Raw genomic sequence first — 14,758 nt, 5'->3', positions numbered from 1 at the left:
CTTTCTTTGAATGCAGCTATTGTGGGATGATGCTGATGCACTCTGGCAGGTGTCAGTAGGGATCAGGTGTGACCTATTAGCTCCAGTAAGTGATTGTGCTGGTGTGAATGAGCACACAAGTCATGTAACCCGTTAATCTGTGGGAGTGTCTTGTCTTAACCAAGGCCCTCTCTCGGTGTAACCACGCCCAATCAGCTGTTTCCTCAACTTCAGCGAAGCTCAGGAGAAAACTTTTTCTTCTCTGCTGACCAGTGGGCCGATGGTAGACACCACGGCGTCTTGTTTGTGGGCTTCATTGTTAGAATAATTTTACCGCCAATAATCCTGCGACAAGTGTCGTCAGCATGTCCTTGGCGGATCAGCAGTGGTGTCCCACAAGCGTCCAGGTAACGGTGCTCCAAGCCCGAGGCCTGAGGACGAAGGGGAAAAACGGCACTAACGATGCGTACGCGCTTATGCAAGTTGGCAAGGAGAAGTATCAGACCTCGGTGGTGGAGAAGAGCGTGGCTCCGGTGTGGAAGGAGGAGGCCGCTTTCGACCTGCCGCCGCTGCACTTCGGTGGAGGAGGAGGAGGAGAGCGGGGCACGCTGCATGTCCACGTCCTGCACCGTGCCCTGGTGGGTCCAGACAAACAGCTGGGACAGGCTGTCATCAACCTGCTGCAGCTCAGTGAGGACAAGACCCGCAACAAGACCGAGTAAGTGAACACAGCAGGGAGAAAGGCTAGTTGAAAATAATGTGAAAGTTGTGAAAAAGTTGCAAAACCACAGCGCAGAAAGACTCTGCTACATGTAAAGTGATGCATTTAAAGTTTTGTTTAAGTGAAATCTTTTAAAACCACAACCACTCATGCAGAATGGTCTATTTCCGGATGATATATTAGGCCTACTGGATTACAGGTGATGCTCACATTGATGCATGTGTTGCAGCTGTTAAAGGGGCAGGCTGGTTTTAATTAGCTACTCTATGCACTGCTGGGAAGCTTATGTATTAGAAAGCATAGAGAGCAAAACCAGAATGTCTTGTCCAACCAACAGAAAAAAAGCCCAAAAGATATCCAGTTTATTATCATAGAAAACTAAGAAAAACAAAATAAAACTCACATTTAAGATGCTGGAAATGGTTCAGTAAGACTATGAATATGCAAGGCCTCAGTGGAGGGCACAATATGCTTTTAGCTGCATGTAAATGAGTAAATCATGGGAGGTGCAAAACAGACTGAGTAACTGTGATTTTCATCTGCACCACAGGGGAACAACTGGTTGCTGGTTCTGTCAGTTATACAAGGCTTTGTGGTGTTGTAGGACAAAACCATAATCCCTATTAAATCCCTAATAATTACAAACCATGTCCTTTTTTTTTTTTTTTTTTTTTTTTTGGTTTAATACAAAAATTATGCAGCATCTGTGATAACCGTGGGTTAGGGTCGCCGTATGAAATCGATTTGCTTAATCTGCATTTTCAAAGCCTCTTTGAAAGTGAGTATGATTTCCCTCTGATATCTGCACTTTTTTCCTACTGAAGTGAGGTATTCAAGCACGCACACACACACACACACACACACACACACACACTCTCATACATGCGTCACTACACGGACCCGCTCTGGTGGGTTTGACTTATGAATGTTGCCCACTCGCTCCACTGCAGCTTAAGGGATTTGTTCCCTCGGCTGCAGCCTTCAAGGATGCCAATCAGCATTAGCTACTCAGGCGAATGAAGTGAGCCAAAAGATTCACTCTTTCATTGACTGAACTTGACAACGACAGAAAGATCCCCGCCGAAGAAGACCCCAACTTCCCCTCACCGTGCCCAGTCGAGCACATTTCTCATGAAGGACACCGAGATTAGAAACATCAAGCATTCAGATTTGAATTCTCATTACACGGCATCCACACATGACCAAAGGAGGTGAAGTAATTAAATCATACATCGCTCCCGTGTTTGGAATGGCAGTGATCACGTTTTACAGGCCTGGCTGGTGCTACTGGTACAGTCTCAGTATTGGCGATTATACCTGCTCCTTTAAGCCGAAAACTCTTTGCACGGTCAAAGAAAAGGTTTAGTATTTTAATTCTTGTCATCCTTTTTTAATTTAAAATTCAAGATTGATCATCCTCTCACAGTTAAACATCTGTATTTCGGTAAGAATGGAAAACCTTTTGTTGCACTAAGCTGTTTCTGGATACTTCACTCCCACACCTTGTGACCGGTATTATACAAAAGCAGACTGCATACCAGCCTGTTCGTCTTAATCCACAAACACAAACACGCGCTAACACTTCCTTCTCCTGCCCCCTTCACGGTTGTTTGCTGTCGTTCGGGTCTGTCCGCTCTGTTTGACATCCATACCAGGGTTAGATTCGATATTGTGGTTCATTCCTGCTCATGTTGTGTTCATCATAAAACCATACAGATTTGCTGTCTGTTCATATTATGGCAAACCTTCATGAAACAGTGAAGTTTTTTTTTTTTCTTTATGACTGTCACAGTGAAAAATCCATAGTTCAATTAGATTTGAGAGCATGAAATGAGCTGTGATTTAAATGCCACATGTCACAAATCTTCTCACACTGTTCTGCCTTCCTCTTGGGTTTGGCGATTGTCCAACTGTCTCCCTCCGACCTGGAGGTATAAAAAAAAAAAAAAAAAAAAAAAGGATGTTAAACTGAACTTCACCTGGCTGTGTGCTGCACGTTTAACCGTGCATGGTTTTGGATTTCGTGGCGTGGGTGCGTCTCTGATCACATTTTGCCCTTTTTGGCAGCGTGTCATGCATGAATCAGATATGTTTCCCTTCAGGACTGCTGCACGCTGAGACACGCGTACAGTGTTTCACGAGGATTTCTTACACTGAAATTATCTTTTTTTTGGATAAATCAGCAAACATGCTTTAGCTGGTGTTGAGTAAACGCTCTGCTCGGTCTCTGTTGATCTTTCTGTGAGCCTGGTGAATGCACCTTGCCTCTGAGGTTTAAATCCAGCTTTAGCCTCACATTCCTGACTGTTTTTATCAACGAAAAACAAACTGTGATGGCCTCAAGGACAGTCTACCAGGGTCAGTTTTACTGAAGAAAACCACTGTGGCTGTACTGGCACCTGACAGATAAACAGTGTTACATGTTTGCTACCAGTAGCTCTACTGTTGCATCTTTTGAAGACTGTTTGCAAATCAATGTGCTGCTATTACTGTTTTTTTTTTACTCAACAGTCCTAGATTTATAGTAGCTGTTCTCATAAGTACAATAGGTCTGCGTTAGTACTTCTGCTTGAGGTGCTTGATAAGTGTTGAGCCTGTAGTTTGATTATATGGTTGTGTTTTTATATTGATCACTGACCATTATTTCTTAATTTTAACTTTAAAAGGAAAATCTTTTGCGAAAACAAAACCACGACTGTTACAATCAGCTTTCAATCATATCACATGATATTCCTCAGCATATAGTTTTCCCGGTTCTTTCCCTGACTTAAGGACTTCTTACCTATTTTGGCTTAAAAGTTGTTTTAAAGTATGAAGTAAACGAATTAGCTGTAACTGTGTGGGTAAAGTTTGACAGGGAGCACAGCAACAACAGCAAACACATCGTTATAAGCCAGTCATCTATAAAAACCGGTTGACTGTCCCAGCAGGCATTTTAACCTGTCATAGCAGGAAAGACAGGTGTTAATATTCACATTAACAATGACTCTGCCCTGTTCCATAGGTCATGACCGTTTGATAATGATCCAACATGCACAATACCCTGAAACAGAAGCAGCTGATTGAAACCCACCGGGAGAGGTCACAATGTATTCACACGCCTATGAAAAGGCTTATTTTCTAACTTCAACACCATAAAGCAGCTACAGGGGTATTATGAAACCCATATCAGTCAGCCTAACAAACTGCCTCATCTACTAACAACAAAACCTGCAGGTCTAAGAGCACCTGTGCGGCAAAGCCCGGATACAGAAAAGTAACTTCCATAACACCTATTTAGAAATATTATGATGAAATGATATTTAGAAACCTGCAATAAGTCTCTATTACAGGTTACAGCCTGCACAGTGTGAGCTCTAGCATGTATTGTAATTGATTTTTGGTTTAGAAATGGCACAAGGTTCAACCAGTGGTTTGTGACTGCAACGGGAAAGGGAATTTCTTTTTCAGTTCCACTGCTTCCTTTGCCATGTACAGGCCTTCATTTCAGCTTCTCTGACTCACGGATGTGGACTGATGCGATAAGCCGTGGACAGTTTCGCTCCTTGGATATTATCACTGTTGAGTTGTTTTACTCACTCAGCTCTTCTCCCACTCATGCAGCTGTGTTCTGTGATAAGAAAGGCTTGAGCCACTCAGGGCATTGTCTTATCAGTGGTTCAGGCTTCACGAGGAAGGATGTGTGTGTGCAGAAAGTAGAACACATTTACAAAATGTTGAGTCATGCGTTATCCTCTTGCGGTTCTGTCTGTACAGCAGAGCAGCACACTTTCTACTATTCACAGGGATGTTAGATTACTGAGTTTAAGGGCATCATTATCATTATCATCATCATCATCTGGTCATTGTGAAGTGAAAGCCTCTTTCTCTTAATTCCTCCTCCAGCGCTCTGCTAACTAGCTCTACCAGTTAACGCCCAAACACTTTTCGCAACTTCCCCTCTGATTCAGCTGAAGTATCTTACTTCTCCTCTTTATGTGTGTTTGTGTTAGTTTGTGTGGGCATCACTGACGCACAATGTTGTGGATTAAACCTATACTACAATATACTATCGGTGCTATTACCACGTATACTAATACTTACAGTAGTAACACTAATACTGAACCATACTTCACTCTACTAATACTAATATTGTACAATACTACAGTCTACTGATGCGTCTGCCATACTAACATTAATACTAAACCCATGCTGGGCTCTGCTTTACTATATACTACACAATAGTGATATTGTATTAGAATTACACTACTTTATACTACAGTGCTGGTGGAACGGTTCAATTCATTATCATTAAGGATATTTTCTGTTATTGATATTTATATATCTTAATATGACAAATATTTATAAAATAATGTATCAGATGATACCAAGCAATTAATATGCATTAAACAAGGACTATAATAATTATCTTTGTTAGTTACTTTTTATTATTATTATTATATTTCTAGCATTACTTATTTACCTCCTCTCTCCTAACTGTGTTGAGCAATTGTAACAAAGCGATCTCCTTAAGTTTTTCTGATTCTGATTTTTTTTTTAAATAAATAAAATAAAAAATAAATAAATTTGTGGAATTATACAACGACAGATGATTTTATCATAATGTGATGATAATGAATAAAATACTGTTTATCATTAGGCCATATGAGGGGAATTGCAAAACTTTTCTACTTTGGCAGTGAAACTATTCAAAACACGCCGCAACACCACGGAAGGATTGGATGAAATATTCAGTGTCATAACTTTGAGCCACATATAAACACCTCACCGTGCCTGGGAGTAAGAACAAAACGGCTGCAGAATAACATCCACATCTTACAATAACTGGATTATCCATCTAGCTGCGTGCTGCTGATCGACATTCATCAGGCAAATCATGAAGAAGCCTCACGGTGAAATATTTATAATGTCAAAGGCTGAAATTTGCAAATCACAGCCCATAACTCATCAGCAGTAGGAGGCAGGGGAGCTGTGACAGCAGTCTCCAGGAAAAGGCGTTTCCCCTCCTTAGTTTGTTTGTGCCACACATCTGAAGCATTCCTGAGAGAGGAGGTGGAGGAGGGTGATCTCAACAGCGTATCTGATTCAGGACCACTGAGAGGAATGTAGATTCAGTGGCATCTCAGGAGGGAGGGTGTTATATAAACTGGAAAAAAAAATGCTTCCACATTTATCTGCTTTTTAAAACCACATTTGTGAGCCGTATATTCATTTTGAGGCTTACTTTTGTGTTTCACATAACTAGAGAGATGATAGGCCCACAACACAGAAGTATGTTCTTTGCACACACACACACACACACACACACACACACATAGACAGACAGACAGACAGACATGTACACACACACACACGCTCACAGACATGCACACACAGCCCCTTCCTCATTTCCTCAGGAATTCAGATTTCAGTTGGAGTTGTTTGTTCAGTGGTGAGCTGACCTCAGATTTCTGCCTGATAGACACTTTTTTACGCTGACTGGTGTTTTTTGTCGCTCTGTTGAATTATTCTGCTCATTCTGAGGCTCTTCTGTCACTGCTGGGCCATGACACAGGTGCAGGAGCGCTTTCAAAGTGGACACAGTCTGGTCTCAGTGGACGTCTTACTGAATCTGTTTTGGCTTTTCTACATTTCATTACAGCAGGTTTTTAGATTGTAAGCAGTGTTTCTATTGGGCTCCTTACCCTAAATCTGCATGTGGTTGTTTGTGTAAAGTAACAGATCAATGGCGTGTGACCCTGCTGGGAACGACTGTTGGCACCGACTCTTGCTCTGTGGCAGCTACAGTACCTGCAGCATGCAAGGGGATGATGAGGTTAATAGCAGATTGGTTTCCTGTGAACCTGACTAATTTGAGTTTTTTGAGAGGCAGAGACTGATCTTCTTAGATGAAAACTAAGGGGGGGTGGGGGGTGATCTGGCTTGTTGACTGTCTGCAGGATTAAATGTTTAGGAACATATTGACAAGCTATCACTGAGCCTGCTAAGTATAAATCTATGCTACAGGTCAAGATGGAAAAACTGTCCATTTACTGCAGTGAGCATCTGCAGTGTGTGAGAGGAAGTACACACAGTGCAAGCATTCATGAATTCTCCACATTAGTGGCTGCCACACACAGCACAGTATTATTATTATTATTATTATTATTGAAGAAAAAAAAAAAAAAAGAAAACTTTCCTCCTTGGTCAGTTTGTGCTTAGATCACCACAGACTTTCCAAAAACATTCAAGTCGCTGCTGAGTCACTTTCCATTTGCTGCGGCTTGATCACAGTTTCCACGAAGAAACTAACAAGGACTTGAACATTAACATACTGTCCTTGAATCTCGGTCTCAGTTTTGATGATTCCTTTAACCTTTTCAATTTGTTACATCATGCTGGGTGATAGTTTGTGTTCACTGCTCCATTAACATTCCTCTGCGACACCTCTTTATCACAGACAGCGAGTGAAGTGTCGGATCTTAAAAGTACAAGATGAATGTAAACACTCAGCAGACAGTGTTTGCTGTCTGATAAATAAAAGAAATAGAAATAAAGTGGACAGTAAGTAACTAAAATATACGAATGAGCAAAAAATCACACTCTGGTAAATATTCAGGTACTTAAAAGTTTCTGTTATTATTTTAACAAACAAAGTTGGTTTAAGCAGGTTAACTTTGATGTTCTTGGTGTTAAGTAATTATTCACATACAACAGTTCTTGAATTAATCCCATAGTTTCATTCAACTAAACTTGACTGTTTTTATCATCTTTTTTTAAAAAGGACAAACTAATATAAATAATAATGTATCCGTGTCACCTCCTATCAAATATAAATGACATGATCTTGGGACATCATCATGTAAATATCTTCTCTTGGCAAATTTTCTACAACCACTGACTTTAGGTTACTACACTGTGGCTTATCATAGACATCATGATGCCAATCCTGAATAAATCTCCACGACCACACCAGACAATCCACATGCATCAAAGCGGCTAAAATGTGAAAAGTGCCATTGTGCCAAGAAGTCAGTTAATTGCAGCCATAAGATGTTTTTACCCAGATAGAGCCGACATGGAAACAAGAAGTTAATGACATCCAGAGTAAATATATTAAAAACTTCACATGTGAAATAATAAATCAGGCTTTTGGGCTTTGTGTATTTGTTGATATGTCATTCTAATAGCATGCCTCTCTTCAACAGATGGTTCAAGTTACTGGACAAGTCTGGCAAGGCAGACAAAGACAGAGGAGAGGTGCTCGTGGACATCCAGTTCATGAGAAACAACATGACCGCCAGCATGTTTGATCTCTCCGCTGCCGGCAAGTCCCGCTCTCGCCTGGGAAAGTTCAAGGACAAAGTGCGAGGCAAGAAAAAGGAATCGGACACTGTGTCGAGCGTGGTGCCGTCCTTCTCTCAGGTTCTGACGGACAGCGAGGACGAGGCAAATGGGGATGGGAACGTAGCTGCAGGGAAGGATGAGAAGAAGAAGAAACATAAAATCAAGTCTTTGTTTTCTCCCAAGTCCAACCTGCAGAGGAACATGTCTCAGTCCATGTCTGTCCTGCCTGCGAAGAACTCCTCACTGAGCGGCAGCCAGTCGTCTGGTCTCAATGTGGATTCCTCTGAGGGTCAGGAGCAACAACTCTTAATCCACTCAATCACTCTTTACTCTTTTTTTTTTTTTTTTTTTTTTTTTTTTTATAAATTCACTCTTGTCTTCATTGTAATTAAATGCATGTTCATTTCCCAATGTCCTTCCAGGTAAAAAGAAGTTCAAGTTCATGATACATAAACGCTCAGGCAGCTCAGACAGCAAAGATTCCTCCGCTGGCCAAAAACATGGCGCCATAGAACAGAGCAACCTGTGCATCAATGGCAGTCACGTATACTGTGAAGAGCCACAGCCTAGGACCTCTCGCATCGGATCAAACTTCAGTCTGGCCAGTTCAGGCCATGGATCCATGGAGGATGTCCCTGAAAGCTCCCCCCCATCTGTTGATTCACTTAGGGGAGTGACGCAGTATTCACCCTGGACAGAAGAGGAGGAGGAGGAAGCGGAGGCAGCTGAAGTAGAAAATACAACGGAGGATGTGGATGAACTTAGAAGGGAGGAAGAGGAAAGGATTAGGATGGAGGAGGAGAGGAGGAGAAAAGAAGAGGAAGAGGAGAGGGTGAGGAGGCAAGAAGCGCTTGAGAGATTGGCCGAGGAGAAGAGGAGACAAGAGGAAGAGGAAAGAGAGATGATTGAAAAAGTAGAGGAAGAGGAAAGGATTCGGAGGGAGGAAGAGAGGAAGAGAGGAGAGGAACAGGAGAGGGTTAGGAGAGAAGAAGAAGAGCGTGAAAGATTAGCAGCGGAAAAGAGGAGACTAGAGGAACAAGAAAGAAAGAGAATGGAGGAAGAAGAGGAAAGGGTTAGGGTGGAGGAGGAAAGGGCTCTGGAAGAGAGGAGGAGACAAGAAGAAGAGGAGAGGGCTAGGAGACAAGAAGAAGAGCGTAAATTAGAAGAGGAAAAGGTGAGACTGGAAGAAGAAAGAAGGATTGAAGAGAAAGTTAGAAAGGAGGAAGAGGAGAGGATAAGGAAGGAGGAAGCGAGTGCTGAGGAAGAGACGAGGAAAGAGGAAGAACAGAGGGTTAGGAGAGAAGAAGAGCGTGAGAAAAAGAGGAGACATGAGGAGGAAGAAAAAAGGCAAAGAGAGGAAGAGGAAAGGATTAGGGTGGAGGAGGAAAGGATTAGGGTGGAGGAGGAAAGGGCTCAGGAAGAGAGGAGGAGAGAAGAGGAAGAAGAGAGGGTTAGGAGAGAAGAGGAAGAGCGTGAGAAAAAGAGGACACTAGTGGAACAAGAAAGGAGGCAACAGGAGGAAGAGGAAAGGATTAGGAAAGAGGAGGAGAGAAGACAAGAGGAAGAGGAGAGAGCTAGGAAGGAAAAGGAAGAGTATGAGAGATTGATAGAAGAAAAGAGGAAACTAGAGGAGAAAGAAAGGGAGAGGATTGAGACAGAAGAGAAAATTAGAAGGGAGGAGGAGGAAAGGATTAGGATGGAGGAAGAGAGGAGGGAAGAAGAGGAGGCGGAGAGGGTGAGGAAAGAAGAAGAGCGTGAGGAAAAGAGGAGACTGGAGGAACAGGAAAGGACAAGAATTGAGGAAGAAGAAAAAAGGCAAAGGGAGGAAGAGGAAAGGATAAGGAAAGAGAAGGAGAGGAGACAAGAGGAAGAGGAGAGGGCTAGGAAGGAAAAGGAAGAGTATGAGAGATTGGTAGAAGAAAAGAGGAGACTGGAGGAACAGGAGAGAATTAGAAAGGAAGAACAGGAAAGGTTCGAAGATGAGGAGAAGAGGAGGAGACAAGAGGAAGAAGAGAGGGCTGAAAAGGAAGAAATGGAAAGATTAGCGCAGGAGAAGAGGAGACGAGAGGAAGAAGAAAAGAGGAGGATTGAGGAGGAGGAGGAGGAGGAGAGGATTAGGAGGGTGGAGAAAGCTGAGAGGGAGAGGAAAGAAGAGGAGACCAGGAAGCTGGAGAAGGAAAAGTTAGCAAGAGATGCAGAAGAACGGAAGATGAGAGAAAATAAAACAAAAGATGGACACAAATCTGAAGTAGGTGTGGCGAGGACTGCAGATGTCACCTCCTCTAATCCGTTTGATGAAAACTTTTTAAATAATCCCTTCGAGGAGATTCCCAGCTCACGCGCTGGTCCCGACAGCGACGCAGCCACAGCGTCCAACGACCAACAAGGGTTAGTTCAAGCCATCCTACACATGCATCACAAACATTATGATACATACAGGATGTTTCAACCCGTAACAATATAAGAAACATTAGCTATAAACATGGGCTCATAATATTACTGCACAACAAACAGTTGTTTTCTGAGGTTTCTTTTTTTATACAAGCGGTTGGTTACGGGTTAGTCATGTCAACTGAATTAAAATAATCATTCTTAAAAGATATGTGAAAGAGCTTTCCACATAAACTCTTCTTTTAAAACAAATGTAAATGACGAAAAAAAAGTAAGACATACAAAATGTAATGCATACAAAACTTACAAACATTTCCTCAAACTTTTTTTAAATTTTTATTACAAAATGAAAACAAAAAACCTGTCTACAGCCACATTAGCGACTGTGAGGCCATTCATAACAATGCTTTGAGCTAAATGCTTATATGATCACAATGACAAAGCTAACATGCTCCATGTTCCGCCAGCATGTAGTGTGTTAGCATGTCAACGTTAGCTAATAAGTGCTAAACGCAAAGTACAGCCGAGGCTGATGGGAATGTGAGTTTTGCAGGTATTTGGTCTTGAAACCAAGTGTTTGTGAAACTTTGACCAGATGATGGAGCCAAAGATGTTGCCGTGGTTATCACAAATCATCCTGAGGGGGATGTACGTAAATGTCTGAACTAAATTTCTTTGCAGTCCGACTAATAGACTTCGACACGTCACTCAAAAACCACAAATGTCAACCTCGTGGTCGTGCTAGAGGAAAAGTCACAGGATCCTCGAAGTCAATAGGATTCATCCTCTGGGGACTATGAATTTTTCTGTACTAACTATCCTAGCAATACATCTGATGGTTGATGAAATATTTCAGTTTGGACCAAGTAGCTAATTCTTTATCGTTTCAATCTCATTGATGGACTTGTAATGCCGCTCACACTGGTCTACCCCTCACTGTGTGTGTGCATTTTCAAAATTCAGAAATACAACTGTGGGAAACGGTGCAGGTTGTGGATGTTGCACAGCAGGGTGAAACTAGATATTGTCAGTTGTTATCAGTGTCATTGTTATCAGTGACTCAACAGGATGGGCAACACAACACCACAAGAGGCAGTGAAACTAAATTTGAATGAGGAAAATGAAATAAAGTCGGAGTCATTTACCTGAGACCAGAGAGTGTTTACCTGAATGTTCAATTGTTACTTCGTCTCCTGTTTTGCAGTCAGTGACGCCACAGCAGCAGACACTTCTCATTTAAATGCAACCTGAGGCTGAAAACATCATGAAAATTGCATAGCTGTGTTAATTGGTATGAGTGCGCAGAGACATTGTGTGTGTGTGTGTGTGTGTGTGTGTGTGTGTGTGTGTGTGTGGGCGGGCAAGGATCTGTTTCGTTTGTCAGCTGAGATTAGGAGCTCATAGCACAGTCTTACCTCATTATATCAGGTGCCATGAACAGGTAGAGAATCTGACTCCAAACTTTGGGCAATTACTCTGAGTTTGACAGTAGTGGATGGTAATATCACAGAAATCTGGATGAGTTTTGCTTTGCATATTAAATTTTTTTATTTTTTTTTATTACAGCAATACATCTTACCACATTACAATGCCTTAACACTGTGTTTTTTTCAAATGAAGAGATTGGGCCTTTCTGTGATTTTCTTTTTTTGTTTGCTCTCTAATTTCGTAACACAAGGTTTTACACAAGATTTTAATATCTCTAATCTAATTTTTTCCAACATCCTTGATGACATGTTTAAGATGATTATCGAAGGCCAGTGAAGCACTTCTTTTTACAGTGACTGGCTTCCCTGTGAGACTCTAAGTGAGCTGAAACCTCATTAACTCTGTCTCTATTCCAGGTGTCAGTCTGCTGTGTCATCGGTGAGAAGCAGGACAGCTTCCACTGATGAAAAGGACCTGATTAGTGCTCAACGGGAGAAGCGACCAGCTCCTCAGCCTCCAGGAAGGAGTCAAGCTGAGAGTCAGAGGGAGCAGGATGTTGTTACACGACACCTGGCACAAATGAACAAGCAGAGTAATGACAAAGACATCAAAACTGCCAGTGTTCTCCCTCAGCGCGCGACGCAAATGATCGCCCCTCTGAGTCAGTCTCCCGCAGATACAACGGACACCCAGAGCGAGATGCAAAGTAGTTCCACCAAAGGAACAGCGAGTGTAGCCAAACACAGTAAACGTCCTGCGCCATCCAGACCTCGCTCTGTGGAAGAAGAGCCATCATCTGAGCCCAAAACAGCCAACAATACCCAGAGAGGTGGCTCAGAGACAAAACACGCCCCTGTTGTCTATGGCTCAAATCCATTTGAAGATGATGAAGATGAGCTCACAGCCGAGGATGATGCGAAAACCCCAGGTAATTCTGGTTCAGTTCACTGGCCTCCAGCTGTGTCCCAAGCTGCTGATAAAGACGCTGCCTCCCAAGCGAAACTCAAATCCTCAAAGATAGCCCGCGCTCCTCCACCTCCCGCGAAGAAAGCTGCCACGTCAAGCACTTTAATCCACCAAAACACTGACGGAGGCCACGTCACGGATGATGCAGGTGCGGCTGTACCTGATAACGGTGCACACCAAGCATGTGACCCACAGCCAGAGGCCGTAATCTCTGTGCCGGACCAGGGGACTTCACGGAAAGAGCCCCAGCCCGGGAGAGCGCAGGAAGTGCCTTCTACAACTTCACGCAGGTGAGACAGCTCAGTCAGGAAGCAGGAAGGCAAAAGAATATTTATAAGACGCGTCTTAATTTATAGATCACACACCACTAGCTGTAGATCTCATGCCATAATATATAAAAAGAAAAAGATCCATCACGCTGCACATTCCTAATGTAGTCTTCTATGATTCATCCTTATTTATTTTTCATCATTGATACTCATCCATCATTCATCTCTGCTTGTATTATTAATTGCGTTGTATCCGTGGATGAATTAGCTCACAGCGTTAATAACAAACCATATTCTGTTTGACTGGTGATTGCTGCATTTACTCTTTCATCTTATGAAAAATGATATATCTCACAAAGTCATACTCACACATCAATAATCCATTTACTTTCACTCTCATCCAACCAGTGCTTACATCTTTCTTTCTTCTTCTTTGTTTACCATTGCAGACTTCAACCTGTAAAACCCCTTAATCCTCTAGACCAGCAGTCTGTCTCCAATGTTCAAGGGGGAAAATATAACCAACCCACAGGAATCCTCAGTGAGGTTCAGGAGAAAACAAAGGTATTGTGTTTTTTCCCCCAAAGACTTTTGAAGTGGTTTAAAGATTTTCCATCACACTTATCAAAAGAAACAAACAAAGTGTTCATATGTAAATGCTTCTTCATCAAATAGGATCAACGTTTGAATCTTTCATCAAGGGTTTCGTGTGTTATTTGTGTTTTTAATACACGCACACCATTTCTCTCACAGGTAAATGACACCGGGCTGAAAGGGCCGTACTCCCAGCTGACTCGAGAGGAACTCATCTCTCTGGTGCTGAAACAGGAGAAGCAGCTTACTGAGAGAGACAAAAAGATATCAGAGCTGGAGAAGTACATTGACAACTTGCTCGTGCGTGTCATGGAAGAGAAACCAAGTATTCTGATGTCCTTGAGCGCTCTGATGAAGGCTGTCTAGGTAGATTCACAATTGATGCATTATTCCCGCTGTATCGAACCAGTGCAGACCCGATTTCAGGTTTAACAGCAGTGGATTTGAACAGTTTAGAGTTCACGTTCAACATGTTGGCAGATGAATAATGATAAAGACAGATATATATTTTGTAAAAGAAATCTTGCAGAGTCTGTTTCAGTTCCAGCCAAGAGCCTTTCAATTGAAGGATTATGTCAACTTTCAATCAAAGATCAGCATAAATGTATTCTACATTTTTCTAAATATTTAGTTATATTTTTGACACTTTGCTACAGTATGTACATGTCTGACTTTGAAACAAACCCTTGTGTATTTGTTATGATTGTTTTCATGTTGAGCATAAAATCCTGTCTAGTAATCACTTTGATGAATGTCTATGCCTATCTATTAATATATTACCTGGCAAAACAAAGTGCATACTGTCTGTTTTTCTATAGTCTGTTTGCTTTTCACTGGTGTGCCCAGTTTAAAGAAGAGCCTTATTTTGCTGTTAATGTGCACTAGTTATGTAGATAAAGTTTCCTGCTCTTGCACTGAATGTCAAAAGTTTACATGATTCTACTAACCCCCAAAAAGCACTTTAATTAAGCTTACACTATTAACAATCACTGTACTGATGTTACTGCTGCGTGGTATTAAAAGATGCAAAATAAAATCAACCTTTGAATAAACAACTCATTCATTCTTATTTTTTCGTCTGAAC

At 42.0% G+C, this 14,758-nt stretch overlaps 1 protein-coding gene across 1 annotated transcript; it reads left to right on the top strand.

The window, feature by feature from the left end:
* The first annotated feature begins 113 nt into the window (after window positions 1–113).
* On the top strand, window positions 114–14,743 carry rab11fip1b (RAB11 family interacting protein 1 (class I) b). The gene is made up of 6 exons (XM_056403447.1): window positions 114–697; window positions 7,888–8,315; window positions 8,449–10,414; window positions 12,262–13,101; window positions 13,530–13,644; window positions 13,834–14,743. The coding sequence occupies exons 1-6, from the start codon at window positions 345–347 to the stop codon at window positions 14,038–14,040; spliced, it is 3,909 nt and encodes a 1,302-aa protein (XP_056259422.1). The 5' UTR covers window positions 114–344; the 3' UTR covers window positions 14,041–14,743.
* The last annotated feature ends 15 nt before the right edge of the window (window positions 14,744–14,758 follow it).

This window comes from Seriola aureovittata, chromosome 18, assembly GCF_021018895.1.
Source record: "Seriola aureovittata isolate HTS-2021-v1 ecotype China chromosome 18, ASM2101889v1, whole genome shotgun sequence".
Lineage (NCBI taxonomy): Eukaryota > Metazoa > Chordata > Actinopteri > Carangiformes > Carangidae > Seriola > Seriola aureovittata.
This window is presented reverse-complemented; position numbering and strand designations above follow the sequence as displayed.